This window comes from Natator depressus, chromosome 2, assembly GCF_965152275.1.
Source record: "Natator depressus isolate rNatDep1 chromosome 2, rNatDep2.hap1, whole genome shotgun sequence".
NCBI classification, from domain to species: domain Eukaryota; kingdom Metazoa; phylum Chordata; order Testudines; family Cheloniidae; genus Natator; species Natator depressus.
The window spans coordinates 230,979,135-230,993,949 of NC_134235.1; the positions used below are offsets into that span (position 1 = coordinate 230,979,135).

General features: G+C 42.0%; 1 protein-coding gene across 8 annotated transcripts in view; it reads right to left on the reverse strand.

The window, feature by feature from the left end:
- ABI1 (abl interactor 1) overlaps positions 1-8,969 on the reverse strand; it is a 127,278-nt gene extending 118,309 nt beyond the window's left edge. For 7 of the 8 annotated variants that reach the window (XM_074946120.1, XM_074946115.1, XM_074946119.1 and 4 more), the window contains exon 1: positions 2,963-3,195. In XM_074946120.1, coding sequence (XP_074802221.1) covers positions 2,963-3,079 — 117 coding nt within the window. In that variant the 5' untranslated portion in view covers positions 3,080-3,195. Of the gene's footprint in view, positions 1-2,962; positions 3,196-8,824 lie in introns of those variants that run through there. The other variant, XM_074946121.1, reaches the window with a different exon arrangement.
- Positions 8,970-14,815: the final 5,846 nt, after the last annotated feature.

Sequence of the window (14,815 nt, forward strand, 5' to 3'; positions counted from 1 at the left end):
TCTTCCTTCCTATCAGATAACCAGCATATACACGGCCTGGTGGACTAGATACATTACTCTCTGGATTTCTGCTTTGTTGTTGTTTGTTTCATTGCACATGGTAACCAGTAGCTGTTTCTCAGTTCCTTATAGCATTGACATCCAAAGATTAGCATCAGCTGTTGAGGGCAAAGTAGGAAGGAGAGAAAGGGAGGGGACTAGAAATTAAGCCTAATTTTTCCAGATTTAGACATACAGGCATTTTTAATACACATACAATTTCAAAAGACTTTTCAGAGGAAACAAATCAGCAATCTTATAAAAGGTTACATTCTTGCCACAGTGAAGGAACAATGCAAGTTATCAAATTGAGAACTTCCATCAAAAAGCATTTGCAACAACACGTGTGCGCATTGGTCAAAAAGGCTGTCAGACATACTGTTCAAAATGCGGAGGAGGTGGCAAGAGAGAAAAACACCTTCTGCACTAGACAGCACAATGCTGTTCTCATTAAAAAAAATGATACTAGTAGTCATGGTTCTATTAGAAATCTCCAAGAGCCTGGTTTGAATCAGTTAAACATACATAAAGCCAAATTATAAAGCATCTCATTTTTGAAGTGTTTTAAACACTGCACTTAGAACATCTCAAGATGAGAGAACTATACACTGACTACCTTTTCCTGGCGATATCCAGGGCAGTTGGGAGGAATACCTATCTAGTTCTAAAAATACTGACTGTCAATTCAATGATGCTTAATACAAACACCACATGTTTTGTTTTGTTTTGATAACTCCCCATTCTCACAACCCTACATTGCCTTGGGTGTCACATCCACTAAGCCTGTGGTAGCCCCCCTTCCTCCCAACATTGACACTACTGTTCCAGGAGACTGATTGTAATAATATCTACGCTAGTCTAACTGTAAACTAGATGGTTTTACACAACTGCTGGAAAAACTTTTGCACTATCAGATGAGTATCATCTCATTTACCGCTTTTAATGAATTGGGCTAAACCTACACAGAATACAAACAAGGTATGAAATCCACAAAACTACTACTTAACTCCTGTTTATTCACCTTAGTATATACTGCTTCCTTCTAATGGAGGTATACACAGCTGTATGCAACAAACTGTAAAATATACAGATTCTGCATACAGCCAACCTTGATTCTTAAGGTGATTCTTGGTTAGATGGATTTCAAATGACGGATGAGGATATGTCTCTTAAAAAACTAAGTTTTGGGGTTTTGTTTTTTAAAACAGTAAGGTTTAAGACTATTTGAAAGCAACATGTAATGCCAGAAAGATTCTCCACAACTCTCCTGAAATAGAGGGAAAAAAAAAATCAACAGGTCAAGACATGTGCTGCAATTACCACACTAGTGTGTTTGTCATATTTCCCATGAGTAAACCCAAATGCAACCTCGCCTCTTTGAAGCATTTATATAACCAGCTTTCTTTGGGTGGAGCAAGTAACTGAATAAAAACAGTTTAACCCTTATTGCCTCACATTGTGAAAAGGATATAAATCATTCCCAAAACAAACTCCGATTTGCTACTTCAATTTTAATTCTAATATCAACAGCATTGCCTCACATTTTGAAAAAGAGTAATTTCACAAAGGGACATTGAGGGATATTTAAAGTTTGGTAAAACCACCAAATTACTGTTCCACTTGCACAAATAAAACAGTCTCACAGTTTCAGACAAATGCTAAATATTAAGACATTTAAAAAGACATTAAGTATAGATTACAGCTAGTCCTAGCCATTGGTATATTACAGTCAATAGGTTTATTTACATTATAAAGGAGTAATCAAAATTAGAATGCATAATTTTTAATGGTCTTTTCTTAAAGTTTTTCCATTAGCTAATTTGGGCATCTGGGAGAGCTCTGTGTCCACTTCAATTCAGCTATATGCACAAAATTATATTCAGATTTATATAGATATTACTATGACAATACCTTTAAAAGTCTAAATATACTTAAAATAACCACACACAAAAAGTTTAAAAAAAGAGGTTAGGAAACACTGAACAATCTAGAGAAGAATCCTTCTAATTAACTGAAAGCAAAAATTGGGGATTAGTCCTGCTTTGAGCAGGGGGTTGGACTAGATGCCCTCTTAGGTCCCTTCCAACCCTGATATTCTAGGATTCTGTGAAAGATACAGCCTAATTCACATGTCTTGTATCTTGCAGCAAGAGACACCCAGTTTAAAAATATTGCTATGGATGTCTGAATTATGAAGCAAGCAGCCCTGCCCTCTCAGAAGGAGAAATTGCCATGCTGGAATACCACATCATGCTTTCACATTACTGTCAATTTACATGCAAACTGTTCATTTTAACAATTCAGGATCGCCAGTGCAGCATGCCAGGAATGTAATTCATTTAGTCTTAGTGAGAATTAGATGCCAAATATTAAACAATCAATTTCCACTTGGATTGTTATATGTTGTGGTTGGGGGGGGGGGGAGGGGTGTCCCTCCTCCAACACACAAATATAATTCTGCATTTGTCATTTGTATTTCAACACTACTCAGAATTCAGCATTTGCCAACCTCACTCTTAATCCTTTCTGAAATTCACCTCTTTACACACCTAACAGGGAGGGAAAACACACCCCGAAAAGGTAAAAAGGGTGATGCATATGTCACTATTTCAAATGATCTACAAAGCCAGCACTTCCAGGACTTCAGGGATATTTAAAAAAAAAAATGGTTTGTTTGATTCTTTAAAATGTCACTAGCAACTACAAAGCCAAATTGCGGGGGGTGGGGGTGGGGTTTGAGAATAAGAGACGTGGGGCTAGAAAGTTGAAAGGCGAAGGGAAGGGAAGGGAAGGGAAGGGAGGAGGCGGCAGCCGGGCGACACAGGGTCTCGGAGGCTCCCCCGGCTGTTGTAACCTTCGCTGCCCACTTCCTGCACCCGCCGCCCGTGCGGCCCCCCGCTCGCCCGGCCCGCGGCGCTCTCACCTGGATGTAGTTGCTTTCGCAGTAGTCGGCCACCCGGGTGAGGTTCTGGTAGCTCTCGAGCAGAGCCCGCTTGCCTGAAGGGATTTCCTCCTCTAGCAGCATCTGCAGCTCTGCCATTTTCCGCCCCTCCGCATCGCTTCCGCGGGCGTTAGAAAGGCGACGGCGGCGGCGAGCCCGTACAGCCCGCCTGGTATTGTGGGATTCCTCCTCGCCGCGCTTTCCCCGCCCCCCCGCGGCGTGCCCGTCGCACTGCACGCTGGGAGTTGTAGTCTACTGGCCTCTCCCCGCCGCCCCCGCGGCAATGGAGTTCCTGGATCGGGCATGCGCCAGGCGAAGCTGTGCGGGTGGAGGCGCGGGGGGGTTCCCCCTCACGGCCGGGCCGCGGCTGACAGAGTGAGCCCTGTGACCGCTCACAGACACAGTTTCTCACCAGGGGCAGAGCTGCCAGGCCCGCTCGTTTCCACCGGCTTTGGTTCAAAGCCTGGCAGGGCTGGGCACGCTGCAACAATGGGAAATGAAAACAGCAGCGAGCGAGCTCCTCAATGTCTGGTCGAGATCCGCTCTGCGTTACAGCAGGGGGAGAGACAAGGGCCACTGCTGAGGCGGACAGTCAGATATTGAAACACCTTCTTCCCCCCGACCCGAATCCACCTCGCCTTCCCCGCCTCACTAGATTATCCAAGCAGACCTTTTTCAACAGCTGCTTTACTTTCACTTCATGCTGATTGCCCTCTCTGCTGCAGGGAACTTCAAACAGTTCAGAGGGCCGTTCGGTCTCGAGGCCCCTTCAGAGCCTCGGGCTTCTCTGTAGAAACTGCTAGCAAAGATGCCAATTAGTGACAATCGTGATGATAATAATACTCAGAATGAATACAGTGCTTTTCAGCAGTAGATCTCAAGGCACTGTACTGAAGTTGTGTAGGATTGAGCTTCTTGCTTGTGGAGGTTGCGAAGGCTAGGACTATAACAGGGTTTAAAAGAGAACTGGATAAATTCATGGCGGTTAAGTCCATCAATGGCTATTAGCCAGGATGGTTAAGCAATGGTGTCCCTAGCCTCTGTTTGTCAGAGGGTGGAGATGGATGGCAGGAGAGAGATCACTTGATCATTACCTGTTGGGTTCACTCCCTCTGGGGCACCTGGCATTGGCCACTATCGGTAGACAGGATACTGGGCTGGATGGATCTTTGATCTGACCCAGTATGGCTGTTCTTATGTTCTTAGTACTCTGTTGGGATTAAAGTACACTGAAACAGCAAACAAACACAAAGATTGCCTGACTAATAGTAATAATGACTAAAATCAGCATTCATATGGTTCTTTTTCTAAGTAGCATTTAAAATATTAAACAGAGGTGAATACATTATTTTTGCCCCTCTTTTAGCCCATGCGGTTAGCCAATATCTGGGGCCTTGATGCTGGGTTATTCCTCTTAGGAAGAGAAATTGATTGTATGAGTCAGGTATTTCTATGATGCAATCCTGTTTTCTTTCAAAGAATGTACACAAAGCCTTGTTTCCCTGAATACAGTAGAAATAAACAACAAGCAGAGTTCCTTGCTCAAAAATCCAAGTTGGACCTTCCAAGGAGTACCATGCCCAAAAGAAGCAGCATCACTCAGCTTTCTCAGCGGGCCATATTCAGTATTGTTTCTCTCACTTTCTGCAGGCTGTCTTTTGCATGTAGCAGCAACTAACCAATTCCCTACCCCTGTATTTTACCACCAATATCAAGGAAACCCCTGAGACGTCACAGCTCAGCTGATCAGCCTTGCAATGCAGTCCGTTGCCTTGGATGGTGGCTTCCTGTTGTTTCCAGCTACCACTATAAAAGGGGCACTTAATTACTCCTTCGATTCAGCCTGAAAGAAAAAAGATGACCACATCCATCAGCTTTAACAAAGCTTGATATTGTCTACAGATCAAAGGCTGCTTGATAGCAGCCATTAACACTTTTCAGCATAACACTGTTGTTGCTCCTTTTTCTGGTATCAGTGTCCTGTTCTGACATAGTGTTGCCCTTATGCCAAAAGATAGTAGACATCTGGGGACTTGCAGGTTGAATTTACAAATGTAAGAGAAATCCATGATGTGAGGTCTGGATATATTTAGATTAGAGTGTATGAGTGAAATGAGGTAGTTAAAGAGCATGCAGGACAATCACAGCTTCTAGAATCCTAGCCCAATACCAATGCCCTGCTGATTCCGAGGGAACAACCTGTGCCTCAAGAATATACTTTAGTCAGAGCTCACAGCAAAAAGCAGTACAACGGTTTCCTATCTCCCCAATCTGCCTCTACACAGAAAAAAAACTTGCATAACCCAACACTACCAACAACACAGCACGTCTTTACAAGAATCAAAACTTGCTTGCATACTAAGAAAAATAACACAGAAGAATATGTTTATAGAACCACCTGGTTACACCTGTGTGACAGAGTGCTAGAGGCTACAGAGCAAGCCAGCCCTCTTGTCACTTAGATGCCACTTAGTTCCCCAGAGAAAACAGAGAGAGGTAATTAGGCTGGCCAGCTGCATGGGATAAGGAACAAATTAGCCCATCAGCCCAAGTGTGTTACAGGAAGATGTGGTAGCAGGCTAGTTGAGCTAAGTCACATAGAAGCCTCAGGAAAGGTAGATCTTTGTTCTCCTCCAGTCCAGAGGATAGGGCCAAAAGCACTGTAGATATTGTAAATAGACTGTTGCATAGGGAGTGTTGTGGTAGTGGTGGAGGGAACTTAAAATGAATGGGTGCTGTGAATGCACAGCCACTGGAGTCTGCAGAGTTTCTGCAAGGAAGACAGGAGTGAAGGCCAAACCTGTCATGACACTATTTTAGTCCCATTTACAAACAGGGAAAACAAGGGCAAGTGATTCACTCAAGATCACAAAACAAGCCAGCAGCAGAGCTGAGGAGACAGAACACCTCTCCTGACTCCAGGAGTCAGATTGGAAGAGAATAGGTAGTGGTATCTTCAGTCTCTTCCCACAAAATACATTCTGTCCTTGTGAGTTGTCTAAATGAGATTGTTCTCACAGTATATTCTGCAGATGTTTAAAACATGGTGATGCATTTCTCTGAGCTCCATCTGGCTTCTTGATATTGGTTCCCCCTCAGTGGGGGTTGAAGACACCCACAGGCTCATCCTTGGGCTTGGCTCATTTTTCCCGGGGGGGGGGGGGGAATAAGTGGTGCTATAGTCCAAACAGTACCCACTTGTGGCACCAAAATGAGACTTTACCCCCAGTAATTTGTCCCGATCTGTAACCTTCTGTCTCCTTTCTTAGGCCTTGTCATAAATATAAAGGGAAGGGTAAACCCCTTTAAAATCCCTCCTGGCCAGAGGAAATCTCCTCTCACCTGTAAAGGGTTAAGAAGCTAAAGGTAACCTCGCTGGCACCTGACCAAAATGACCAATGAGGAGACAAGATACTTTCAAAAGCTGGGAGGAGGGAGAGAAACAAAGGGTCTGTGGGTCTGTCTATATTTTGTCTTTGCTGGGGATAGATCATGAATGGAGTCTTAGAACTTTTAGTAAGTAATCTAGCTAGGTACGTGTTAGATTATGATTTCTTTAAATGGCTGAGAAAAGAATTGTGCTGAATAGAATAACTATTTCTGTCTATCTTTTTTGTAACTTAAGGTTTTGCCTAGAGGGGTTCTCTGTGTTTTGAATCTAATTACCCCATAAGGTATCTACCATCCTGATTTTACAGGGGGGATTTCTTTATTTCTAATTACTTCTATTTTTATTAAAAGTCTTCTTGTAAGAAAACTGAATGCTTTTTCATTGTTCTCAGATCCAAGGGTTTGGGTCTGTGGTCACCTATGCAAATTGGTGAGGCTTTTTACCAAACCTTGTCCAGGAAGTGGGGTGCAAGGTTTTGGGAAGTATTTTGGGGGGAAAGATGTGTCCAAACAGCTCTTCCCCAGTAACCAGTATTTGTTTGGTGGTGGTAGCGGCCAATCCAAGGACAAAGGGTGGAATATTTTGTACCTTGGGGAAGTTTTGACCTAAGCTGGTAAAGATAAGCTTAGGAGGTTTTTCATGCAGGTCCCCACATCTGTACCCTAGAGTTCAGAGTGGGGGAGGAACCTTGACAGGCCTTGCCTACAGTGGAAAGCTTTACTAATTATACAGGTGTAAAAAGAAATCAAGGTGAAAAAAATTCAGCACAAATCCAGGAAATGGCCCACCTTGATTATCATACACATTGTAAGGAGAGTGATCATTTTAGATAAGCTATTACCAGCAGGAGAGTGGGGTGGGGGGAGAGAAAACCTTTTGTAGTGATAAACACCCATTTTCTTCATGGTCTGTGTGTATAAAAACATCTTCTGTATTTTCCACAGTATGCATCCGATGAAGTGAGCTGTAGCTCACGAAAGCTTATGCTCAAATAAATTGGTTAGTCTCTCAGGTGCCACGAGTACTCCTTTTCTTTCTGCGAATACAGACTAACACGGCTGTTACTCTGAAACCTGCACAGGTGTAGTTACACTGGTATAACCACCAGGACTGGCCCACAACATTTTGGCACCTGAGTGCAAATGATGCCCCCATTCCCCCTCACTTGGGCCAAAACTTTGAAACTCTGGGTCCTATTGGTGCCTCCTCCCCCCCCTCCACAGACTGGCACCTTAGTGGCCGCTTCAGTTTGCCTCACAGTAAGACCAGCCCTGATAACCGCCCCCGCCCCCCATGTAAACACACTTATTCTGGTATAAGAGTGAGTTTTGGTGGTTAATTAAAAAACCCTTCCAAAATAAGGAAAGTTTAAATTGAAAAAAAAAAAATGGGACTCATACAAGAATAAGAGTGTCTGCCTATAAGGTTATACCAGCAATACTATATTGGTTTAAATTCAGATCTTAGGTTATACCAGAAAATCTTTCCTGGACAACACCTTACAGGAGGAATTAAATAGTTAACAATGTTGATATTTCAGTTATCAGTGGGCCTCTGAGTTAAAATCACGCTGAGATGAATCGGGCAGTTGATATCTTGTAGAACTAATGTTCTACACTCAGTATTCACACAGGCATCTCTGCATTGGCTTACCCTCGATTCATATTTTTGAGGTTGTTTTCACAACCATAATAGCTAGAGACTTCATTAATGAAAGCTGAGATTCCAGAGAACATGGGTATCTTCAGAGAGGTGCCTGTACATCATACTATTGTTTGCCCACTGTTTCCGAGCAATGCCTGACTTGGAATCCAGTGCCCTGTCCACTGGACAACACATTGCTTGTTGCTAGGCAACAGGAGTGCTTTGCAATGGTAGAGCAAGCAGACTCAAGCCAGTCATTGCTAGGCAGCCTGAGCTGCTGGAGATCACAAAAATAATAAAACATAAAATTGCTGGCTTGAGAATGCACAAAATAAGAGGCACAAAAATAAACAGTTCTACAGTATTTTGTTCTGATTTGACCTTTCTCCCCTAACATATTTGCCCTCTTTCTATGCCAATCCCTTTTTCACACTTGTCTTGCTCCTCTCCATCCCTCCTCCATGCTAGTCTTGTCTTTTATCCCATTTCTTCACTCCCCCACAAATGTTCACCATCAATTTTCTCCCTTCTCCAATACCTCAGTACTCTGTCCCTCCCATTTCCTCTCCTGTACTCTATCCTGTCAAATTCTCCCATTCTCTACTCCACTGTATTTCCTGCTCCCCATGCCCATTATTCTCCTTTCTGTCCTTGCCTCCCCCTGTCCTTTCATCTTTCCTAACTGGCCTCACACAATTAGGTACTCTCCTCCCAAGTGGCTTTTGCCCCTCCATTTTCCATCTTATCACTGAGATCTTTCCCCACTCCTACCTCATCCAGCTCCTGGCCTTGCCTCCCTCCATACTTACCCTTCCTCTTGGTTTTTCTCCTCCTATCACTCCCAGATGTCTGCAGTGAAAAGGTAGATTCCCCTCCTAAGTTCCCTCATGATGTTACTTTAAAAGGCTGAAGTCCTCCAATGGGTCAAGGCAGTGCAGTCTGCAGTATCTGAGAAAGCCAAGAGACGACTTGTCATGGGGGGGGGGGGAGGAGCCAGGACTCTGCAAAGTCAACCACATAAGGCAGCCTGCTCCTTCTTCCTTTTCGGATTCTAATCAAGACGAGAAGAGTGTTTGTGTGGTGAAAGGGTGAGCTGGTCAGTCTCACATGACCGTGGTAAATTGCCAGAACTGAGGTTGAACAATATTGTAATGGAAACATTGGGATATTTTAAAGCAGTCACTTAAAGCAGAGTGGTTGCCTTCTAGCAGTGATCCTTATTAACACATTTCACAGGTAGCTTTAATACTAAGAGAATAAATCCGACTGCGAGGGGTAAGCATTGACTAATGTGTACAACCTTATGAGACACACTTATAGAATCAGGCAGGGTCATAAATTATAAGCTCCTTGTGTGTTCTTTCATGTTTGGTACAGCACCATAGAAGCTGTCAAGAATTAAATAAACATATTACACTGGATTTGTGCTGGAAATGGCCCAACTTGATGATCACTTTAGATAAGCTATTACCAGCAGGAGAGTGGGGTGGGAGGAGGTATTGTTTCATGGTCCCTGTGTGTATATAATGTCTTCTGCAGTTTCCACAGTATGCATCCGATGAAGTGAGCTGTAGCTCACGAAAGCTCATGCTCAAATAAATTGGTTAGCCTCTAAGGTGCCACAAGTACTCCTTTTCTTTTTGCGAATACAGACTAACACGGCTGTTACTCTGAAACCTGTCAATATTACACAGTGTGATGTATTTGCAGCTCAAAACTGATATGGCCACTTTCGCTGCCATATACATTGCAAGCTCAAGTCCAGTTTGCTCTCCACCTTCACCCCAGCTCTCTCTCTCCAGGACTGCTTTCCAAGTTTTTCCCTCCCATTAAATATCAGTGTTTTAAATTGGGAGACAGACCAGTCCTCGCTTACAGACAGCCCCCCAACCTGAAGCAAATACTCACCTGCAACCACACACCACACAACAAAAACACTAACCCAGGAACCTATCCTTGCAACAAAGCCCAATGCCAACTCTGTCCACATATTTATTCAAGTGACACCATCATAGGGCCTAATCACATCAGCCACACTATCAGAGGCTCGTTCACCTGCACATCTACTAATGTGATATATGCCATCATGTGCCAGCAATGCCCCTCTGCCATGTACATTGGTCAAACCGGACAGTCTCTACGCAAAAGAATAAATGGACACAAATCTGACATCAGGAATCATAACATTCAAAAACCAGAAGGAGACCACTTCAACCTCTGTGGCCACTCAGTAAAAGATCTAAGGGTGGCAATTTTATAACAGAAAAGCTTCAAAAACAGACTCCAATGAGAAACTGCTGAGCTTGAATTAATATGCAAACTAGATACCATTAACTTGGGTTTGAACAGAGACTGGGAGTGGCTGGGTCATTACACATATTGAATCTATTTCCCCATGTTAAGTATCCTCACACCTTCTTGTCAACTGTCTATATGGGCCATCTTGATTATCACTACAAAGTTTTTTTCTCCTGATGATAACAACTCATCTTAACTAATTAGCCTCTCACAGTTTGTATGGTAACTTCTAACTTATCTGTATGTGTGTATATATATATATGTATGTTCCATTCTATGCATCCGATGAAGTGAGCTGTAGCTCATGAAAGCTTATGCTCTAATAAATTTGTTAGTCTCTAAGGTGCCACAAGTACTCCTGTTCTTTTTGCGGATACAGACTAACATGGCTGCTACTCTGAAACCTGTCAACTATCAGTGTTTCAGAAACTTGATCTTCATACATCTTTGAGTAAGAAATAATTTTGTTTAAAGATAAATAATTATGTATTTAGGTATGTGCTGAGTAACAAGAGATGAAGCAATCTGCAAAGGTCCTTTAAAATAATGTACAATTTTTCAGGAATGTGTTAAAGATGGAGATATTTTAATTGTATATGAGAAAATGTAAGCTTGAATAGCACATCACTTTTTATATTTTTTCTACTTAAAAGATTGTTCGGTTGAGGTGTATGTATGCACGTGAGGGTGGGGGGTTGGCAACCCAGAATTTTCTAACAATCTTAAACCACCTGTAATTCTGTACTGATTAATTGATGTGCCACTTTTGTGTTTAAATATATTGTATATTGAATTGTAGCTTTCCATCATGAAACAGAAAAGAAAAAATAGTTAAATAACATTACATTACTGCAAAAGCAGTGTGGTATTTTTCCCAGTAAAAGGTACATATTCAACAGTAATTCTGCAGTGTTAATAATTCTTGGCACAATATTGAGATGACAGAGTAAGTCAGTGTAATATTTCATACTGTAATATTTTTTCATTAACCAAAAATGCATTAGGTATATTGGGCCCATGCATACTCCCACTGAAACAACAAATCTCCAATTGACTGCAATTAGAACAGGCATGAGTGTGATGGGTTCCCCCCAGGGTGCCACATGGAACTGGGGTACCACTGAGCCCCCTGCCCAAACCTACCAGCCTGGGCTCCCTTTACACTGCGCCACTGTGATGGGTTCTTCACTGACTCCCCACCCAAAGAGACTCCCGGAAATACCTGAGGAACAAAGACTGAACAGGGGGGAAGTGCTGGACCCAGGCTAAAGGGATTTTTAGCCTGTGAATGGAACCCCTGGGGTTTCTAAGCTGTAAACCACTGCAGCTTGCCCCTTAAGAATCTGCAGCCTGCTTGTATCATCACTTAGGGTGAGAATCTGCTATTCATATCCAATCTCTTTAGTATGTTAAGATCAGTTTGTGTGTTTTGTTTATTTGCTAGGTAATCTGCTTTGATCTGTTTGCTATCCCTTATAATCACTTAAAATATATCTTTTGTAGTTAATAAACTTGTTTTTGCTTTATCTAAAACCAGTGTGTGTGAGTCATAACTCATGGCACAAAGCTGTTGTATATTCTTCTCCACATTGAGGGAGGGGGAGAATTTCATGAGTTTACGCTGTACAGTTCCCTGTGCAGCGCAAGATGGTATAATTTTGGGTTTACACTCCAGAGGGATGGGGTGTGCCTGAGTAGCTAGGAAGTTCCTTAGCTGGAGCCTTCCCAGGCAGAGCTGATCACAGTGTCTGCATGTAACTGCAGCTGGGTGTGTCCCTACCTTTATGTGTGCTGGTGAAAGTGCAGGCTGGACACAGCAATACAGTGTGGGAGCTCAGGCTGGTGGGTCAGGGGGCTCAGTGGTACCCCAGTTCAGGTGGCACCCCAGGGAGAACTGGTCACAATGAGCCTATAAGGTTCAATGTTGTGGACCACAGAGTCTCCTCAACTCCCACTGAAGACAACTGGTATGGGATCAGGTGCACAGTCACCTCTTATTTGTGGATGTGCATCACTCCTATTATACTAGAAAATAATTTCAACCAGACAGTTCAGAAAAATAGAACATCATCCCCTCTCAAATTATCACTGACACTCTTACTGATACTGCCCAACCCCTTGTTCAAACTGAGGAATCTGCAGATGATGTGGGTACAAAGCCCTGATTGAGAGACTGGGGGGGATTTGCCGCTTGGAACATTTAAAAAAAAATTCAGGCCATTTGGTACAAGCCAACAGATTTCAAAGGCAGAACATTTGCTATTCAGAAGAAAGGTGGTTTTTTTATGCTTATTTTAATTTTTCATGTTACTTTTTGTCGTAAATCAGGAATAATCTCTGTTGTGTCTGAGACTGATTACATCTCTCAGCTTTGGTTCAGATATTAATCAATGTCAGCAACCATTTTTTGCTTCCTATAGCAAATTGTAATAGAGATTATCCCTTAATTAACATTAATGGAGTTACCTGTACTGAGAGGAGAATACACCCCGTGGGGAAAATGTCTTGGTTTTGTGAGGGCAGCTAATGCAAATGAGGACCTCCTCTGTGATATGTAGGCACAATTAATGGTGCATGCACAAATTAGTGACAGAGCCCTCCTGTTGGGTTCAGCTACTGGATAGCAGCTTCAGCTTTGAATGTTTGGATTTATCTGATCATAACCATCAAGCTCATACAGTATATTTTTGTGGATAGTGTGTTCCTTTTCTGTTTGCGAGTTAGTTGAGGGATGGAATTTTTTTAAACAAACTTTGGCACCCAGTGAAATACAAAACTATCTTATGTCAGAAAAATCCTTGTAACATGAAATTTAAAATTATTACACATGTGGAAGTAGCTACTAGCTTTATATTTTCTTCTTTTTCTCAAAATAGCAAAATACATTAGAATATACCTACCATTTCTTTTAGTAAAATAATGGAATTGTCTGCACTCTACCTGGATAGACTGAAACTTTCACACTCCTGAAAATTCCTTTTGCTTATATAGCTGGAGTCTGTCTAGGCTTAATACTGCACCCATCAGTGTAGTATCTGATGATACTCATTGCTATAGTAATCTTTGTTCATAAAGAGAGAAAATATTTGGCCATATCTTATATATTTATTAGGAAAACCACAATCTTGACTGATTCTTGGAATAAAATTAGGATGAAGTTTATACAGTAGATATACTACAGAGCCTATAGTATAGGTGTAGCTGATAGCACTGAATATAGTGAAGGTTGCCTGATACTTCCCATTATAAGACCCTGTTTTCAGTTGTTAATAACTTTGGGAAACTAACTCTGTGGGCTCAAATTTTTCATGTCATGTATCTGCCTCAGGCTGAATAAAGATTTATTTCCTTGTAAGAGTTCAATATCCCTATGCTTGCTTGTCCTGTATAGCAAAGGAATAGTGAGGTTAACATACAGCATCTATCTTAAAGATTTCATCCATTGGTAATTAGAGCATCAGTTCAATTAACTCTTAGCGTTATGCACAACAATGACACACATCTCCCTTGTTATGTGATCTTCCATTAGGATTTGTGCCTCAGGGATCCAGGGGAGGAGGGGAAGGAGGGGAAGAGAGGCAAATTACATCAAACTGCAACACAACATAATTTATTCTGCTGCTGCAGTTACAGCTGAAAGCCACCTGGTGGCTTGAAACAGCAATATAGTTGTGAATGCTACTGTCCTCCCATGTGTGGATGGAGTACCTCAGAACTACTCAAGTGGTTAACAATTCCTTTACTGGCTTAACCATTTGAACTGTTCCTTCAGCACACTGGGCAGATGCCTGTGCTTTTTGGACCAGGATGTTATGAATTTTACTCCCTGTTGCACATTTGTGAAAGTTAGCATATGACTGCGGTAATAACCTATATATGTAGCCATAGAAGTCAGCACTGGAAAAGACCTATTAGTAGATCATATAGGCAGGCTCCATTCCTTACCAATGCAGGATTGCTCCCCCCTGTATAGTTTCTAGACTTTTACCCATTACAGTTTTAAGAGTTCCTAATAATAAAGAGCTTGAGTTTCCAATATTCCGACTGGCAGATTATTTCACAGTCTAACATAATGGTGCTGTACTGAGAGGGTCATACTGGCATCTACATTTCAATGTATTTGCCTACAAATTTAGATTATAAAAGGATTTAGTATAACTAAATAGGAATATATTTATTTAGAAGTGCCTAAAAAATAACAGCGATCTGCTCATTCAGGAGCTGACAGCAACCTCAATACTTCACTGTTGATCCACCATTAGGTCTTTTCTGCACAAGAGAGTTTTACCAGTTATATTGGTATAGTTAAACTGATATAAATTCCTGTCCATGTGGACACTTATTCCAATCAGAGTGGCTTTTTTCAGTTTAGCCTGAAGCCCTTCCCAAGAGACATAAGCCAAACTGAAAAAAGGCACTCTGATTGGAATGACTGTCCACACATGAGGTTATATTGGTTAAACCACATCATTTTAAATTCATACCTGTAGCTTATGCCATAT